This window comes from Gymnoscopelus braueri, assembly GCF_963280865.1.
Source record: "Gymnoscopelus braueri genome assembly, chromosome: 2".
Classification (NCBI taxonomy): Eukaryota; Metazoa; Chordata; class Actinopteri; order Myctophiformes; family Myctophidae; genus Gymnoscopelus; species Gymnoscopelus braueri.
In genome coordinates, this window is record NC_137604.1 from 329,786 (window position 1) to 347,500 (window position 17,715).

The window sequence follows — 17,715 nt, forward strand, 5'->3', positions numbered from 1 at the left end:
TTACTCCTACTTATTACTCCTACTTAATAAACTAAAGAGATGCAGAAACAAGCCGAGGTAATTACTCTCCTTTAGTTACTCCTACTTATTACTCCTACTTAATAAACTAAAGAGATGCAGAAACAAGCCGAGGTAATTACTCTTCTTTAATTACTCCTACTTATTACTCCTACTTAATAAACTAAAGAGATGCAGAAACAAGCCGAGGTAATTACTCTCCTTTAATTACTCCTACTTATTACTCCTACTTATTACTTCTACTTAACACATTGAGTGCCAGGTTTTTTTTTAGGGTACTATTTTTAGCCATTTTTGAACCTTTTTCAAGTAGTCACAAAATATTTTCCTAAGACACATAATAATAAATAAACTCCCATTACACCTAAGGCACATAATAATAAATAAATTCCCATTACACCTAAGACACATAATAATAAATAAACTCCCATTACACCTAAGACACATAATAATAAATAAACTCCCATTACACCTAAGACACATAATAATAATAAATAAACTCCCTTACACCTAAGACACATAATAATAAATAAACTCCCATTACACCTAAGACACATAATAATAAATAAACTCCCTTACACCTAAGACACATAATAATAAATAAACTCCATTACACCTAAGACACATAATAATAAATACACTCCATTACACCTAAGACACATAATAATAAATAAACTCCATTACACCTAAGACACATAATAATAAATACACTCCCTTACACCTAAGACACATAATAATAAATAAACTCCCATTACACCTAAGACACATAATAATAAATAAACTCCCTTACACCTAAGACACATAATAATAAATAAACTCCCTTACACCTAAGACACAATAATAAATAAACTCCCTTACACCTAAGACACATCATAATAAATAAACTCCATTACACCTAAGACACATAATAATAAATACATAAACTCCCATTACACCTAAGACACATAATAAATAAACTCCCATTACACCTAAGACACATAATAATAAATAAACTCCCATTACACCTAAGACACATAATAATAAATAAACTCCATTACACCTAAGACACATAATAATAAATACATAAACTCCCATTACACCTAGGACACATCATAATACATACATAAACTCCCATTACACCTAAGACACATAATAAATAAACTCCCATTACACCTAAGACACATAATAATAAATAAACTCCCATTACACCTAAGACACATCATAATAAATACATAAACTCCCATTACACCTAGGACACATCATAATAAATAAACTCCCATTACACCTAAGACACATAATAATAAATAAACTCCCATTAGACCTAAGGCACATCATAATAAATACAAACTCCCATTACACCTAAGACACAATAATAAACAAACTCCCATTACACCTAAGACACATAATAATAAATAAACTCCCATTACACCTAAGACATAATAATAAATAAACTCCCATTACACCCAAGACACATAATAATAAATACATAAACTCCCATTACACCTAAGACACAATAATAAATAAACTCCCATTACACCTAAGACACATAACAATAAATAAACTCCCATTACACCTAAGACACATAATAATAAATAAACTCCCATTAAACCTAAGACACATCATAATAAATAAACTCCCATTACACCTAAGACACATAATAATAAATAAACTCCCATTAAACCTAAGACACATCCTAATAAATAAACTCCCATTACACCTAAGACACATAATAAATAAACTCCCATTACACCTAAGACACATAATAATAAATACATAAACTCCCATTACACCTAATAAACAATAATACATAAACTCCCATTACACCTAAGACATAATAATAAATAAACTCCCATTACACCTAAGACACATAATAATAAATAAACTCCCATTACACCTAAGACATAATAATAAATAAACTCCCATTACACCTACGACACATAATAATAAATACATAAACTCCCATTACACCTAAGACACATAATAATAAATAAACTCCCATTACACCTAAGACACATAATAATAAATAAACTCCCATTACACCTAAGACACATAATAATAAATAAACTCCCATTACACCTAAGACACATAATAATAAATAAACTCCCATTACACCTAAGACACATAATAATAATAAATAAACTCCATTACACCTAAGACACATAATAATAAATAAACTCCCTTACACCTAAGACACATAATAATAAATAAACTCCCATTACACCTAAGACACATAATAATAAATAAACTCCCATACACCTAAGACACATAATAATAAATAAACTCCATTACACCTAAGACACATACTAATAAATAAACTCCATTACACCTAAGACACATAATAATAAATAAACTCCATTACACCTAAGACACATAATAATAAATACACTCCCTTACACCTAAGACACATAATAATAAATAAACTCCCATTACACCTAAGACACATAATAATAAATAAACTCCCTTACACCTAAGACACATAATAATAAATAAACTCCCTTACACCTAAGACACATAATAATAAATACATAAACTCCCATTACACCTAAGACACATCATAATAAATAAACTCCCATTACACCTAAGACACATAATAATAAATAAACTCCCATTACACCTAAGACACATAATAATAAATAAACTCCATTACACCTAAGACACATAATAATAAATACATAAACTCCCATTACACCTAGGACACATAATAATAAATACATAAACTCCCATTACACCTAGGACACATCACAATAAATACATAAACTCCCATTACACCTAAGACACATAATAAATAAACTCCCATTACACCTAAGACACATAATAATAAATAAACTCCCATTACACCTAAGACACATCATAATAAATACATAAACTCCCATTACACCTAGGACACATCATAATAAATAAACTCCCATTACACCTAAGACACATAATAATAAATAAACTCCCATTAGACCTAAGGCACATCATAATAAATACAAACTCCCATTACACCTAAGACACAATAATAAACAAACTCCCATTACACCTAAGACATATAATAATAAATAAACTCCCATTACACCTAAGACACAATAATAAACAAACTCCCATTACACCTAAGACATATAATAATAAATAAACTCCCATTACACCCAAGACACATAATAATAAATACATAAACTCCCATTACACCTAAGACAAATAATAATAAATACATAAACTCCCATTACACCTAAGACACTTAATAATAAATACATAAACTCCCATTACACCTAAGACACATAATAATAAATACATAAACTCCCATTACACCTAAGACACATCATAATAAATACATAAACTCCCATTACACCTAAGACACATCATAATAAATAAACTCCCATTACACCTAAGACACATAATAATAAATAAACTCCCATTAAACCTAAGACACATCATAATAAATAAACTCCCATTACACCTAAGACACATAATAAATAAACTCCCATTTCACCTAAGACACATAATAATAAATACATAAACTCCCATTACACCTAATACACAATAATACATAAACTCCCATTACACCTAAGACATAATAATAAATAAACTCCCATTACACCTAAGACACATAATAATAAATAAACTCCCATTACACCTAAGACATAATAATAAATAAACTCCCATTACACCTACGACACATAATAATAAATACATAAACTCCCATTACACCTAAGACACAATAATAAATAAACTCCCATTACACCTAAGACACATAACAATAAATAAACTCCCATTAAACCTAAGACACATAATAATAAATAAACTCCCATTACACCTAAGACACATAATAATAAATAAACTCCCATTACACCTAGGACACATAATAATAAATAAACTCCCATTAAACCTAAGACACATAACAATAAATAAACTCCCATTAAACCTAAGACACATAATAATAAATAAACTCCCATTACACCTAAGACACATAACAATAAATAAACTCCCATTAAACCTAAGACACATAATAATAAATAAACTCCCATTACACCTAAGACACATAATAATAAATACATAAACTCCCATCGACCCCTCAAACCACTGGCTTAACAGTGTTATTTAATATGATATTTAATAATGTAGTATTTAATAATGTAACATTCAATTCTGTAATATTTAATAATGTAATATTTAATAATGTAATATTTAATAATGTAATATTTAATGCTGTAATATTTAATAATGTAATATTTAATAATGTAATATTTAATACTTATTTAATAATGTAATATGTAATATTTTACTATTTAATAATGTAATATTGAATAATGTAATATTTAATAATGTAATATTTAATAATGTAATATTTAATAATGTAATATTTAATAATGTAATATTTAATACTGTAATATGTATTACTGTAATATGTAATAATGTAATATCTAATTCTGTAATATTTAATAATGTAATATTTAATAATGTAATATTTAATAATGTAATATTTAATACTGTAATATTTAATAATGAACATTGTGTATGTTGTTAGTTAAACAGGGCAGAGTTCGAGGCGCTGGATGATGACATCAGAGTTCAGTACGAGGGGTTTCGTCCAGGCATGTACGTCCGGGTGGAGATCCCTGCTCTGCCCTGTGAGTTCATCACCGCCTTTGACCCCCATTACCCCGTTATCCTGGGTGGACTGGGCTCCACGGAGGGTACCCTGGGCTATCTGCAGGTAATACTACCTTAATACTACCTTAATACTACCTTTACCCTACTATAACCCAATGCATGGTAGTCTGTATCTTTATATCTTCATGCGTCTTCTATTATAAATGAATGGTAAAGTGTCTATTATAAATGAATGGTAGAGTGTCTATTATAAATGAATGGTAGAGTGTCTATTATAAATGAATGGTAAAGTGTCTATTATAAATGAATGGTAAAGTGTCTATTATTAATGAATGGTAAAGTGTCTATTATAAATGAATGGTAAAGTGTCTATTATAAATGAATGGTAGAGTGTCTATTATAAATGAATGGTAGAGTGTCTATTATAAATGAATGGTAAAGTGTCTATTATAAATGAATGGTAAAGTGTCTATTATAAATGAATGGTAAAGTGTCTATTATAAATGAATGGTAAAGTGTCTATTATAAATGAATGGTAGAGTGTCTATTATAAATGAATGGTAAAGTGTCTATTATAAATGAATGGTAAAGTGTCTATTATAAATGAATGGTAAAGTGTCTATTATAAATGAATGGTAAAGTGTCTATTATAAATGAATGGTAAAGTGTCTATTATAAATGAATGGTAAAGTGTCTATTATAAATGAATGGTAAAGTGTCTATTATAAATGAATGGTAAAGTGTCTATTATTAATGAATGGTAGAGTGTCTATTATAAATGAATGGTAGAGTGTCTATTATAAATGAATGGTAAAGTGTCTATTATAAATGAATGGTAAAGTGTCTATTATTAATGAATGGTAAAGTGTCTATTATAAATGAATGGTAGAGTGTCTATTATAAATGAATGGTAAAGTGTCTATTATAAATGAATGGTAAAGTGTCTATTATAAATGAATGGTAAAGTGTCTATTATAAATGAATGGTAATGTGTCTATTATAAATGAATGGTAAAGTGTCTATTATAAATGAATGGTAAAGTGTCTATTATAAATGAATGGTAAAGTGTCTATTATAAATGAATGTAAAGTGTCTATTATAAATGAATGGTAAAGTGTCTATTATAAATGAATGGTAAAGTGTCTATTATAAATGAATGGTAAAGTGTCTATTATAAATGAATGGTAAAGTGTCTATTATAAATGAATGGTAAAGTGTCTATTATAAATGAATGGTAAAGTGTCTATTATAAATGAATGGTAAAGTGTCTATTATAAATGAATGGTAAAGTGTATGATTTGTCATAAAAGGCTGTTTCTGGTATCCTGACAGATGCGGTTAAAGAAGCACCGTTGGCACGGTCGCATCCTGAAGACCAGAGACCCTCTGGTGGTTTCTTTAGGGTGGAGACGTTTCCAGACCCTCCCCCTGTTCCACATCCAAGACCACAACGGACGACACCGCCTCCTGAAGTACACGCCCCAACACATGCACTGTGGCGCTTCTATCTGGGGTAATACACACTGAATACAATGTACACAAACTGTACTACACACCCCAACACATGCACTGTGGAGCTTCTATCTGGGGTAATACACACTGAATACAATGTACACAAACTGTACTACACACCCCAACACATGCACTGTGGAGCTTCTATCTGGGGTAATACACACTGAATACAATGTACACAAACTGTACTACACACCCCAACACATGCACTGTGGAGCTTCTATCTGGGGTAATACACACTGAATACAATGTACACAAACTGTACTACACACCCCAACACATGCACTGTGGAGCGTCTATCTGGGGTAATACACACTGAATACAATGTACACAAACTGTACTACACACCCCAACACATGCACTGTGGAGCTTCTATCTGGGGTAATACACACTGAATACAATGTACACAAACTGTACTACACACCCCAACACATGCACTGTGGAGCTTCTATCTATGTAGGTAGGTAGGTAGGTAGGTAGGTAGGTAGGTACGGTAGGTAGGTAGGTAGGTACTGTAGGTAGGTAGGTACTGTAGGTAGGTAGGTAGGTAGGTACTGTAGGTAGGTAGGTAGGTACGGTAGGTAGGTAGGTAGGTACTGTAGGTAGGTAGGTACTGTAGGTAGGTAGGTAGGTAGGTACTGTAGGTAGGTAGGTAGGTAGGTACTGTAGGTAGGTACTGTAGGTAGGTAGGTAGGTAGGTAGGTAGGTACTGTAGGGTAGGTAGGTAGGTACTGTAGGTAGGTAGGTAGGTAGGTACTGTAGGTAGGTAGGTACTGTAGGTAGGTAGGTAGGTAGGTACTGTAGGTAGGTACTGTAGGTAGGTACTGTAGGTAGGTAGGTACTGTAGGTAGGTAGGTAGGTACTGTAGGTAGGTACTGTAGGTAGGTACTGTAGGTAGGTACTGTAGGTAGGTAGGTAGGTAGGTAGGTACTGTAGGTAGGTACTGTAGGTAGGTACTGTAGGTAGGTAGGTAGGTAGGTAGGTACTGTAGGTACTGTAGGTAGGTAGGTAGGTACTCTAGGTACTGTAGGTAGGTACTGTAGGTAGGTAGGTAGGTAGGTACTCTAGGTACTGTAGGTAGGTACTGTAGGTAGGTAGGTAGGTACGTTAGGTAGGTAGGTAGGTAGGTAGGTAGGTACTGTAGGTAGGTACTGTAGGTAGGTAGGTAGGTACTGTAGGTAGGTAGGTACGTTAGGTAGGTAGGTAGGTGATGTCCAATCTGGGAACCCAGAACCAACTGAAAAGGAAAAACAGCGACCTCTGCGGTTTGTTACTATGTCAATTGGCTCTGGGCGGAAGAAAACGTAGCACCCGTGCACAAGGAAACCGGGGTTTTGGTCTGCCTTCACCGCTCCACTTCCGGTGGTGCGACTATGTTTTCATTCCCACTAACAATATTTCTACACGGAACACTAACACCACTTCTCCCAGAGAACATGGATGGTTTTGGTTATAAGCCCACTTGTTTCTATGATGAAAGAGTATGTTAAAATGTGAATATCTTTCCGTGGTTTTGTCTGCTCCGCGGACACTATTGTTAAATTAGTTTCGGCTTGTTTCGAGTGGGGAAGGATCGACGGACACGTGAATCCCGCCCACTACATTTGATTGGGTAAAGCGCGGCCTGCTTCCTGATCTGAAGGCACGCCCACTTGTAGGCTACTGCGTACATGTTAAGACGAACCTCCCCGACAGATTCCAACACAGAGCAGAATCTGTTCTTGAGAGAATAGGTGATGTCTAACAGTGTGTTTCTATGTCCAGGTCCCATCACACCTCAGGGAACTGGATTCCTAGCGGTTCAGTCAGTAGGAGGAGCTAAAGTAAGTTTAATTATTCTATCAGTTGTTGTTATTATTCTATTATTCTAGACTAATGAATCATTTAATTATTGTATACCAATGAATCATTTAATTATTCTATACCAATGAATCATTTAATTATTGTATACCAATGAATCATTTAATTATTCTATACCAATGAATCATTTAATTATTCTATACCAATGAATCATTTAATTATTCTATAACAATGAAACATTTAATTATTCTATATCAATGAAACATGTAATTATTCTATACCAAATAATAATTTAATTATTTTATACCAAATAATCATTTAATTATTCTATAACAATGAATAATTTAATTATTCTATACCAATTAATCATGTAATTATTCTATACCAATGAATCATAATTATTCTATAGCAATGAATCATAATTATTATTAACATTTAATTATTCTATACCAAATGATTTAATTATTCTATACCAATGAATCATTTAATTATTCTATACCAATGAATCATAATTATTCTATAGCAATGAATCATAATTATTATTAACATTTAATTATTCTATACCAAATAATTTAATTATTCTATACCAATGAATCATTTAATTATTCTATACCAAATAATAATTTAATTATTCTATACCAATGAATCAGTTAATTATTCTATACCAATGAATCATTTAATTATTCTATACCAATGAATCATAATTATTCTATACCAATGAATCATTTAATTATTCTATACCAAATAATAATTTAGTTATTCTATACCAATGATCATTTAATTATTCTATAGGAAAGAACTGGGTCCATAGAAAAGGACAAACTAGGTGCTGATTGGGTGGATCAGTCCTTGTTGTTTATTTTGTTTACAGTGTCTTGGTTTAGGTATCGCAGTCACAGAAGTGGTGTAGGGCTTGGATTCATGTTTTACAATTAGTTTTACGTGTTTGTTTTAAGTTAAATGTTCATTTAGTTTTACGTTTGTTTTGTTCATTTTGTTATACTGCAGTTATGTGTGTTTTTAATGTTAATTTTGTTGTACTGCAGTTATGTGTGTTTTAATGTTCATTTTGTTGTACTGCAGTTATGTGTGTTTTTAATGTTCATTGTGTTGTACTGCAGTTAATGTTCATTTTGTTGTACTGCAGTCTAGTTTCCGTATCGCAGCCACAGGAGTGGTGTTGGACTTGGATAAGTCAGTGACCATCGTGAAGAAGCTGAAGCTGGTTGGATACCCGTACAAGATCTTCAAGAACACCTGCTTTGTTAAGGTGAAACACTAACCCTAAACCACTACCCTTTGTTAAGGTGAAACCCTAACCCTAAACCCTAACCCACTACCCTTTATTAAGGTGAAACCCTAACCCTAAACCACTACCCTTTATTAAGGTGAAACCCTAACCCTAACCCACTACCCTTTATTAAGGTGAAACCCTAACCATAAACCCTACCCTTTATTAAGGTGAAACCCTAAACCCTAACCCACTACCCTTTATTAAGGTGGAACCCTAACCCTAACCCACTACCCTTTATTAAGGTGAAACCCTAAACCCTAACCCACTACCCTTTATTAAGGTGAAACCCTAACCCTAAACCACTACCCTTTATTAAGGTGAAACCCTAAACCCTAACCCACTACCCTTTATTAAGGTGAAACCCTAAACCACTACCCTTTATTAAGGCGAAACCCTAAACCCTAACCCACTACCCTTTATTAAGGTGAAACCCTAACCCTAAACCCTAACCCACTACCCTTTATTAAGGTGAAACCCTAACCCTAAACCACTACCCTTTATTAAGGTGAAACCCTAACCCTAAACCCTACCCTTTATTAAGGTGAAACCCTAACCCTAAACCCTAACCCACTACCCTTTATTAAGGTGAAACCCTAACCCACTACCCTTTATTAAGGTGAAACCCTAAACCCTAACCCACTACCCTTTATTAAGGTGAAACCCTAACCCTAAACCACTACCCTTTATTAAGGTGAAACCCTAAACCCTAACCCACTACCCTTTATTAAGGTGAAACCCTAAACCACTACCCTTTATTAAGGTGAAACCCTAACCCACTACCCTTTATTAAGGTGAAACCCTAACCCTAAACCACTACCCTTTATTAAGGTGAAACCCTAACCCTAAACCCTACCCTTTATTAAGGTGAAACCCTAACCCTAAACCCTAACCCACTACCCTTTATTAAGGTGAAACCCTAACCCACTACCCTTTATTAAGGTGAAACCCTAAACCCTAACCCACTACCCTTTATTAAGGTGAAACCCTAACCCTAAACCACTACCCTTTATTAAGGTGAAACCCTAAACCCTAACCCACTACCCTTTATTAAGGTGAAACCCTAAACCACTACCCTTTATTAAGGTGAAACCCTAAACCCTAACCCACTACCCTTTATTAAGGTGAAACCCTAAACCACTACCCTTTATTAAGGTGAAACCCTAACCCACTACCCTTTATTAAGGTGAAACCCTAACCCTAAACCTAACCCACTACCCTTTATTAAGGTGAAACCCTAACCCTAAACCACTACCCTTTATTAAGGTGAAACCCTAAACCCTAACCCACTACCCTTTATTAAGGTGAAACCCTAAACCACTACCCTTTATTAAGGTGAAACCCTAAACCCTAACCCACTACCCTTTATTAAGGTGAAACCCTAACCCTAAACCCTAACCCACTACCCTTTATTAAGGTGAAACCCTAACCCTAAACCACTACCCTTTATTAAGGTGAAACCCTAACCCTAAACCACTACCCTTTATTAAGGTGAAACCCTAACCCACTACCCTTTATTAAGGTGAAATCCTAACCCACTACCCTTTTATTAAGGTGAAACCCTAACCCACTACCCTTTATTAAGGTGAAATCCTAACCCACTACCCTTTTATTAAGGTGAAACCCTAACCCTAAACCCTACCCTTTGTTAAGGTGAAACCCTAACCCACTACCTTTTATTAACTCTTTGACTGCGGACGACGCGATAACGCGTCAAGTGCTACTTTGTCCAGTTGGCCGTCGACGCGCTCGACGCGCTGGACGCGCGTTCATTGTTTAATCTCTGATTGCGCTATGCTGCTTAATATTCAATGTTATTCTCGAGTTCCACTTACTTCACGGACATCTGCATCCGGTTTCATGGCCTGGATTCCGTTTCCGGTTTTTGATTTTTTTCCCCAGTCATTTTCGTCCAAAATAGGTAAATAAACGGGTTTTCACACGGTATAACGGACAAACGGACAGCTTCTCTTCTATAATCTATGGTCTGGGTGACGATCAGTCATCGCCGTCGTGCATCACAACGTAATTTTCGCTGATCAAAACAATCTGGGTGACGTCACATCCGTTTTCATGTTTTTCCTTGTCTAATCTATGAAGAAGGGTGAGAGAGACCCAACGACATGATCCAGCTGTCATGTGCTGCTCTCTGCTGGCGGATTTGTGCTGGGTCTTTACATTATGTGTCCTTAAATTATTTTCATGAGAAAAATTCAAAATAAAAAAATAAAAAAACACGAAAATTGCTGGCACTGGGGGAGTACTTTATGAAAATACTCTGGCAGTCAAAGAGTTAAGGTGAAAATACAGTTTAAAATCGCTAAATCCTAAAATGGGGTGGGTGTGTGTGTGCACAGGGCATGTTCAACACACTGCTGGAAGTCGCTAAGTTTGAGGAAGCGTCGGTCAGGACCGTTTCCGGGGTCAGAGGTCAAATCAAGAAGGCATTGGCCACGCCCCCAGGAGCCTTCAGAGCCACGTTTGAAGACAGGCTGCTGATGAGTGGTAAGAACTGTCTGTCTGTCTGTCTGTCTGTCTGTCTGTCTGTCTGTCTGTGTGTTTGTGTTTAACCGTTCAACACAATGACACTAAAACGACCTAAAACTAATGAAACAATGGAGCTGTTCATATCAAATAACAATAACCCATTGTCAGCATCACAATGTTATTGTTACTGTAAGAATAAATGATTACATTCTATCATAATAATAGTGTTACTGTAAGTATAAATTATTACATTATATCATAATAATATTGTTACTGTATATTGTTTTAAGGTGTTTTGGGGGGTTAGCATTTAAGGTGTTTTGGGGGTTAGCATTTAAGGTGTTTTGGGGGTTTAGCAATTAAGGTGTTTTGGGGGTTAGCATTTAAGGTGTTTTGGGGGTTTAGCATTTAAGGTGTTTTGGGGGTTTAGCATTTAAGGTGTTTTTGCTTCCAGACATCGTGTTCCTGCGCTCCTGGTTTCCTGTGTCGGTGCCTCAGCTGTACAACCCTGTGACATCACTGCTACTTCCTGTTGGACACAAAGACACCTGGACTGGAATGAGAACCCTGGGACAACTGAAGCACGATCTGGGAGTCCGGAACCAGCCCAAGACTGACTCCCTGTACAAGGTACATATAACATCTAAAACTGACTCTTATACATGGTACATATAACACCTAAAACTGACTCTTATACAAGGTATGTATAACACCTAAAACTGACTCTTATACATGGTACATATAACACCTAAAACTGACTCTTATACATGGTACATATAACACCTAAAACTGACTCTTATACATGGTAAATATAACACCTAAAACTGACTCTTATACATGGTAAATATAACATCTAAAACTGACTCTTATACATGGTAAATATAACACCTAAAACTGACTCTTATAATGGTAAATATAACACCTAAAACTGACTCTTATACATGGTAAATATAACACATAAAACTGACTCTTATATATGGTAAATATAACACCTAAAACTGACTCTTATACATGGTAAATATAACACCTAAAACTGACTCTTATACATGGTAAATATAACACCTAAAACTGACTCTTATACATGGTAAATATAACACCTAAAACTGACTCTTATACATGGTAAATATAACACCTAAAACTGACTCTTATACATGGTAAATATAACTACTGCTAACTTCATGATGCCAACTTCTCTCTCCCGTACGTTTAGCCTGTGATGCTAACTTCATGATGCTAACTTCATGATGCTAACTTCTTGATGCTATCTTCTTGATGCTAACTTCATGATGCTAACTTCTTGATGCTAACTTCTCTCTCCCGTACGTTTAGCCAGTGATGCTAACTTCATGATGCTAACTTCCAGATGCTAACCTCATGATGCTAACTTCTTGATGCTAACTTCTCTCTCCCGTACGTTTAGCCAGTGATGCTAACTTCATTCTGCTGTAGGCTATGTTTAGCCAGTGATGCTAACTTCATGATGCTAACTTCATGATGCTAACTTCATGATGCTAACCTCATGATGCTAACTTCATGATGCTAACTTCATGATGTTAACTTTATGATGCTAACTTCTCTCTCCCGTACGTTTAGCCAGTGATGCTAACTTCATGATGCTAACTTCCAGATGTTAACTGCCAGATGCTAACTTCTCTCTCCCTTACGTTTAGCTTGTGATGCTAACTTCATGATGCTAACTTCATGATGCTAACTTCATGATGCTAACTTTATGATGCTAACTTCTGTCTCCCGTATGTTTAGCCAGTGATGCTAACTTCATGATGCTAACTTCCAGATGCTAACTTCCAGATGTTAACTTTGTGATGCTAACTTCATGATGCTAACTTCATGATGCTAACTTCATGATGCTAACTTCATGATGTTAACTTTATGATGCTAACTTCTCTCCCGTACGTTTAGCCAGTGATGCTGACTTCATGATGCTAACTTCCAGATGCTAACTGCCAGATGCTAACTTCATGTTGCTAACTTCTCTCTCCCTTACGTTTAGCTTGTGATGCTAACTTCATGATGCTAACTTCATGATGCTAACTTTATGATGCTAACTTCTGTCTCCCGTATGTTTAGCCAGTGATGCTAACTTCCAGATGTTAACTTTGTGATGCTAACTTCATGATGCTAACTTTATGATGCTAACTTCTCTCTCCCGTACGTTTAGCCAGTGATGCTAACTTCATGATGCTAACTTCCAGATGCTATTTTCTCTCTCCTGTACGTTTAGCCAGTGATGCTAACTACATGATGCTAACTTCCAGATGCTAACTTCTCTCTCCCGTACGTTTAGCCAGTGATGCTAACTTCATGATGCTAACTTCATGATGCTAACTTCATGATGCTAACTTCTCTCTCCCGTACGTTTAGCCAGTGATGCTAACTTCATGATGCTAACTTCATGATGCTAACTTCTCTCTCCCGTACGTTTAGCCAGTGATGCTAACTTCGTGATGCTAACTTCACGATGCTAACTTCTCTGTCCCGTACGTTCCAGCCGGTGGTTCGAGCCCCCAGACACTTCAACCCGCTGCACGTTCCCAGACAGCTGCAGAAAGCTCTGCCCTTCAAGAGCAAACCTAAACTGGACAGAGCTAAAGGAAAGACCCCGAGAGACCTGGAGAGACCCTCTGTCATTAGAGAACCTCATGAGAGAAAGGTACAAATATAACTCTAACCCCCAAAGACCTGTAGAGACCCTCTGTCATTAGAGAACCTCATGAGAGAAAGGTACAAATATAACCCTAACTCTATGAGACAAAGGTACACATCTTGTGAACTTGTATATCTGTTATTTTCTAATAAAGGCTAAAATCTAAAATGACAGAAGCTTTCCCGGTTTTAATGGGTTAACTAAGTGTGGCTGTAATTCTGTGCGTTGTCCTCCAGGTTGCAGCACTGCTGGACGCTCTGGCCACGGTTCACGGTCACAAGAAGAAGAAGAGCAACGTGGCGCAGCGCGCCAAACACAAGGACTTCCTGTCGCAGAAGGACAAACAGGAAGAGGAAAAACTGGGCCGTATGAAAGAGCAGAAGAAGAAACTTTACCGCGTCATGGGACAGAAGGAGGGCAAGAAACAACGGTCCAGCCTCAAGGGGGCGCCAAAGGACCGTTAATGAATGATGTTAAAGATCCATTCTGTAGGGGGCGCCAAAGGACCGTTAATGAATGATGTTAAAGATCCATTCTGTAGGGGGCGCCAAAGGACCGTTAATGAATGATGTTAAAGATCCAGTCTGTAGGGGGCGCCAAAGGACTGTTAATGAATGATGTTAAATATCCAGTATGTAGGGGGCGCCAAACGACTAACGATGCTCTTAAATGAGTATTTCACCCCAAAATGTTTTTTGTTTTTTGGTTTTCTATCAATTGACCCTTTATAGTAGATATACAAGCTTTTGTATTTTGATGTTATATTAACTCATTTTGCTGGGGACCCCCTGGAGCCCCCTCAAGAACCCCTGGGGTTCCCCGGACCATACTTTGAGAAGCACTGCTCTGACATAAACGTTGGCAGAGCAAAAAAACCTTTTGTTCGTTACAATCTTTAACAGAAGGCAGTGATGTCACACCTTGCTATGACCTCATCACAACCTGGTGTTTTTGTTTTTTTATTATAACATAATAAAACGTTCCAAGTTTTGATAATTCCACCATTTTGAATCTTTTTTTGTTGTTGAACTGAAAGTGATCTTATTATCCAGTCTGACAAAAGACAATGAATCATAGTTTCCAATATTTCACTCATCTGAGTATAATTATCAATCTGGTAAGTCTTCAATCCCCTCAGAACTATCATTACTTACATATGTTTATTATCATTACTTATTATCATTACTTACATATATTTACTATCATTACTTAAATATATTTACTATCATTACTTACATATATTTACTATCATTACTTATTATCATTACTTACATATATTTATTATCATTACTTATTATCATTACTTAAATAGATTTACTATCATTACTTACATATATTTATTATCATTACTTACATATTTATTATCATTACTTATTATCATTACTTACATATATTTATTATCATTACTTACATATTTATTATCATTACTTATTATCATTACTTACATATATTTATTATCATTACTTACATATTTATTATCATTACTTATTATCATTACTTACATATATTTACTATCATTACTTACATATATTTATTAGCATTACTTACATATATTTATTATCATTACTTATTATCATTACTTAAATATATTTACTATCATTACTTACATATATTTATTAGCATTACTTACATATATTTATTATCATTACTTATTATCATTACTTAAATATATTTATTATCATTACTTACATATATTTATTAGCATTACTTACATATATTTATTATCATTACTTATTATCATTACTTAAATATATTTATTATCATTACTTACATATATTTATTAGCATTACTTACATATATTTATTATCATTACTTATTATCATTACTTACATATATTTATTATCATTACTTAAACATATTTGATTTTAAAGGGGTTCTAGGCAGCTTCAGAGATCAAAAAAAGAAAAAAACTGTTTAGTACCGTTGACTGACAGCCAATCTGCAGCTCATTTTCCCACCACCAGCCAATATGACACAAGGGGACTTTAGAAGTGGCTATGCCGAAGATAGGTTATTCAGATACATACGTGTCACTGCCGGTTCTCTGAATTTTTTTTTTTAAAAAGGCTCTGTAATTGACCAAATATATGAAGTTAAACAGCTAAATTCTATCCAAACGATATCTTAAAAGTAAATTCCGTGCCTCAAAAAAGAAGTTTGAGAGCGTTTTAAAGTTTTAAAACCGAAACAAAAAACAGCGGCCAGAAAAAATGGCTGCCATTCGTTTTTGGTCGGCTGCACTCTGTTCCATTCGGTTTCACTCGTACTCGCCACCTAATTGGCCAACCTTAGCTGTCAATCACAGAACATTGAGTGAAGACGCGGATAGGACAGTTCACACGGACAGGGATGCGCACGGACGCACATGCACTTCATTTCATTTACGTCCCGGATACCAGGATGTCAAAACATAAATAGTAGGAAAATACTGGTTTCAGAAAGAGGACTGTGTTTCAATGCAGGAAAACACCTCAGCATCATTATATAGTGGCTGATAGAGGAGAAAAAATTTAATATATATGTGTGTGTGTATATATATATATATATATATATATATATATATATATATATATATATATATATATATATATATATATATATATATTTTTTTTTTTTTTTTTTAAGTTAGGCTCCAAGTTACCTAGAATCCCTATAAGGCTGTGAATCTTCTGCTATCTCACGATTATTGGGGTCACGAATAAAATCTTTTTTAATCTATTTTAATTCACAACAGTCATATTGTTGTTATCTGGACTTTAACAACCAAGTGTAGCCTAGTTATTCCCAACAGCTCAAACTAAACATTATAAAACACCAGAGAGGTTCGCTTGTAAAGGTTCTTGCCTTTGATGGAATCTTAGATTAGGTGTAGTTCTATTTGATGCAGAAACATTTTCTGAAATGTTTTCTGTGGTTATGATAAGCTCACATTTCATATCACACACCATACAGTAAGAACTCCTGTAACTTTCACCCGAAAAAAAACACTTTTTTAAGTCAGAACGGCAAAAAACGGCGGAATAATAAAACTAACAGAAACCAAAGGGTGCCTACGCACTGACGTGCTTGGACCCCTAATAATAATAATGATAATAATAATGACAATAATGATGACAATAATGATGATAATGATAATAATAATGATAAGGGTAATGATAATAATAATTATAATAAGGGTAATAATTATAATAATGATAATAATAATAATGATAATAATGATAATAAGGGACTCTCGTTTGAACAAATCTTTTTGACACTTTGACAAACCATTGGTGTCGACACAACAAGAGTTTATACACACACACACACACACACACACACACACACACACACACACTGTTTATCAGCAGTCTGACTTTTCACTAAAATTGTC

The 17,715-nt window shown here is 34.6% G+C and overlaps 1 protein-coding gene across 4 annotated transcripts in view; it reads left to right on the top strand.

Moving 5' to 3' along the window:
* The window catches only part of bms1 (BMS1 ribosome biogenesis factor), a 47,554-nt gene extending 32,214 nt beyond the window's left edge, over positions 1–15,340 (top strand). For all 4 annotated transcript variants that reach the window (XM_080419453.1, XM_080419454.1, XM_080419455.1 and 1 more), the window contains exons 17-24: positions 4,502–4,690; positions 5,920–6,100; positions 7,864–7,922; positions 9,047–9,169; positions 11,548–11,695; positions 12,132–12,307; positions 14,187–14,348; positions 14,579–15,340. In XM_080419453.1, coding sequence (XP_080275579.1) covers positions 4,502–4,690; positions 5,920–6,100; positions 7,864–7,922; positions 9,047–9,169; positions 11,548–11,695; positions 12,132–12,307; positions 14,187–14,348; positions 14,579–14,806 — 1,266 coding nt within the window. In that variant the 3' untranslated portion in view covers positions 14,807–15,340. The remainder of the gene's footprint in view (positions 1–4,501; positions 4,691–5,919; positions 6,101–7,863; positions 7,923–9,046; positions 9,170–11,547; positions 11,696–12,131; positions 12,308–14,186; positions 14,349–14,578) is intronic.
* The last annotated feature ends 2,375 nt before the right edge of the window (positions 15,341–17,715 follow it).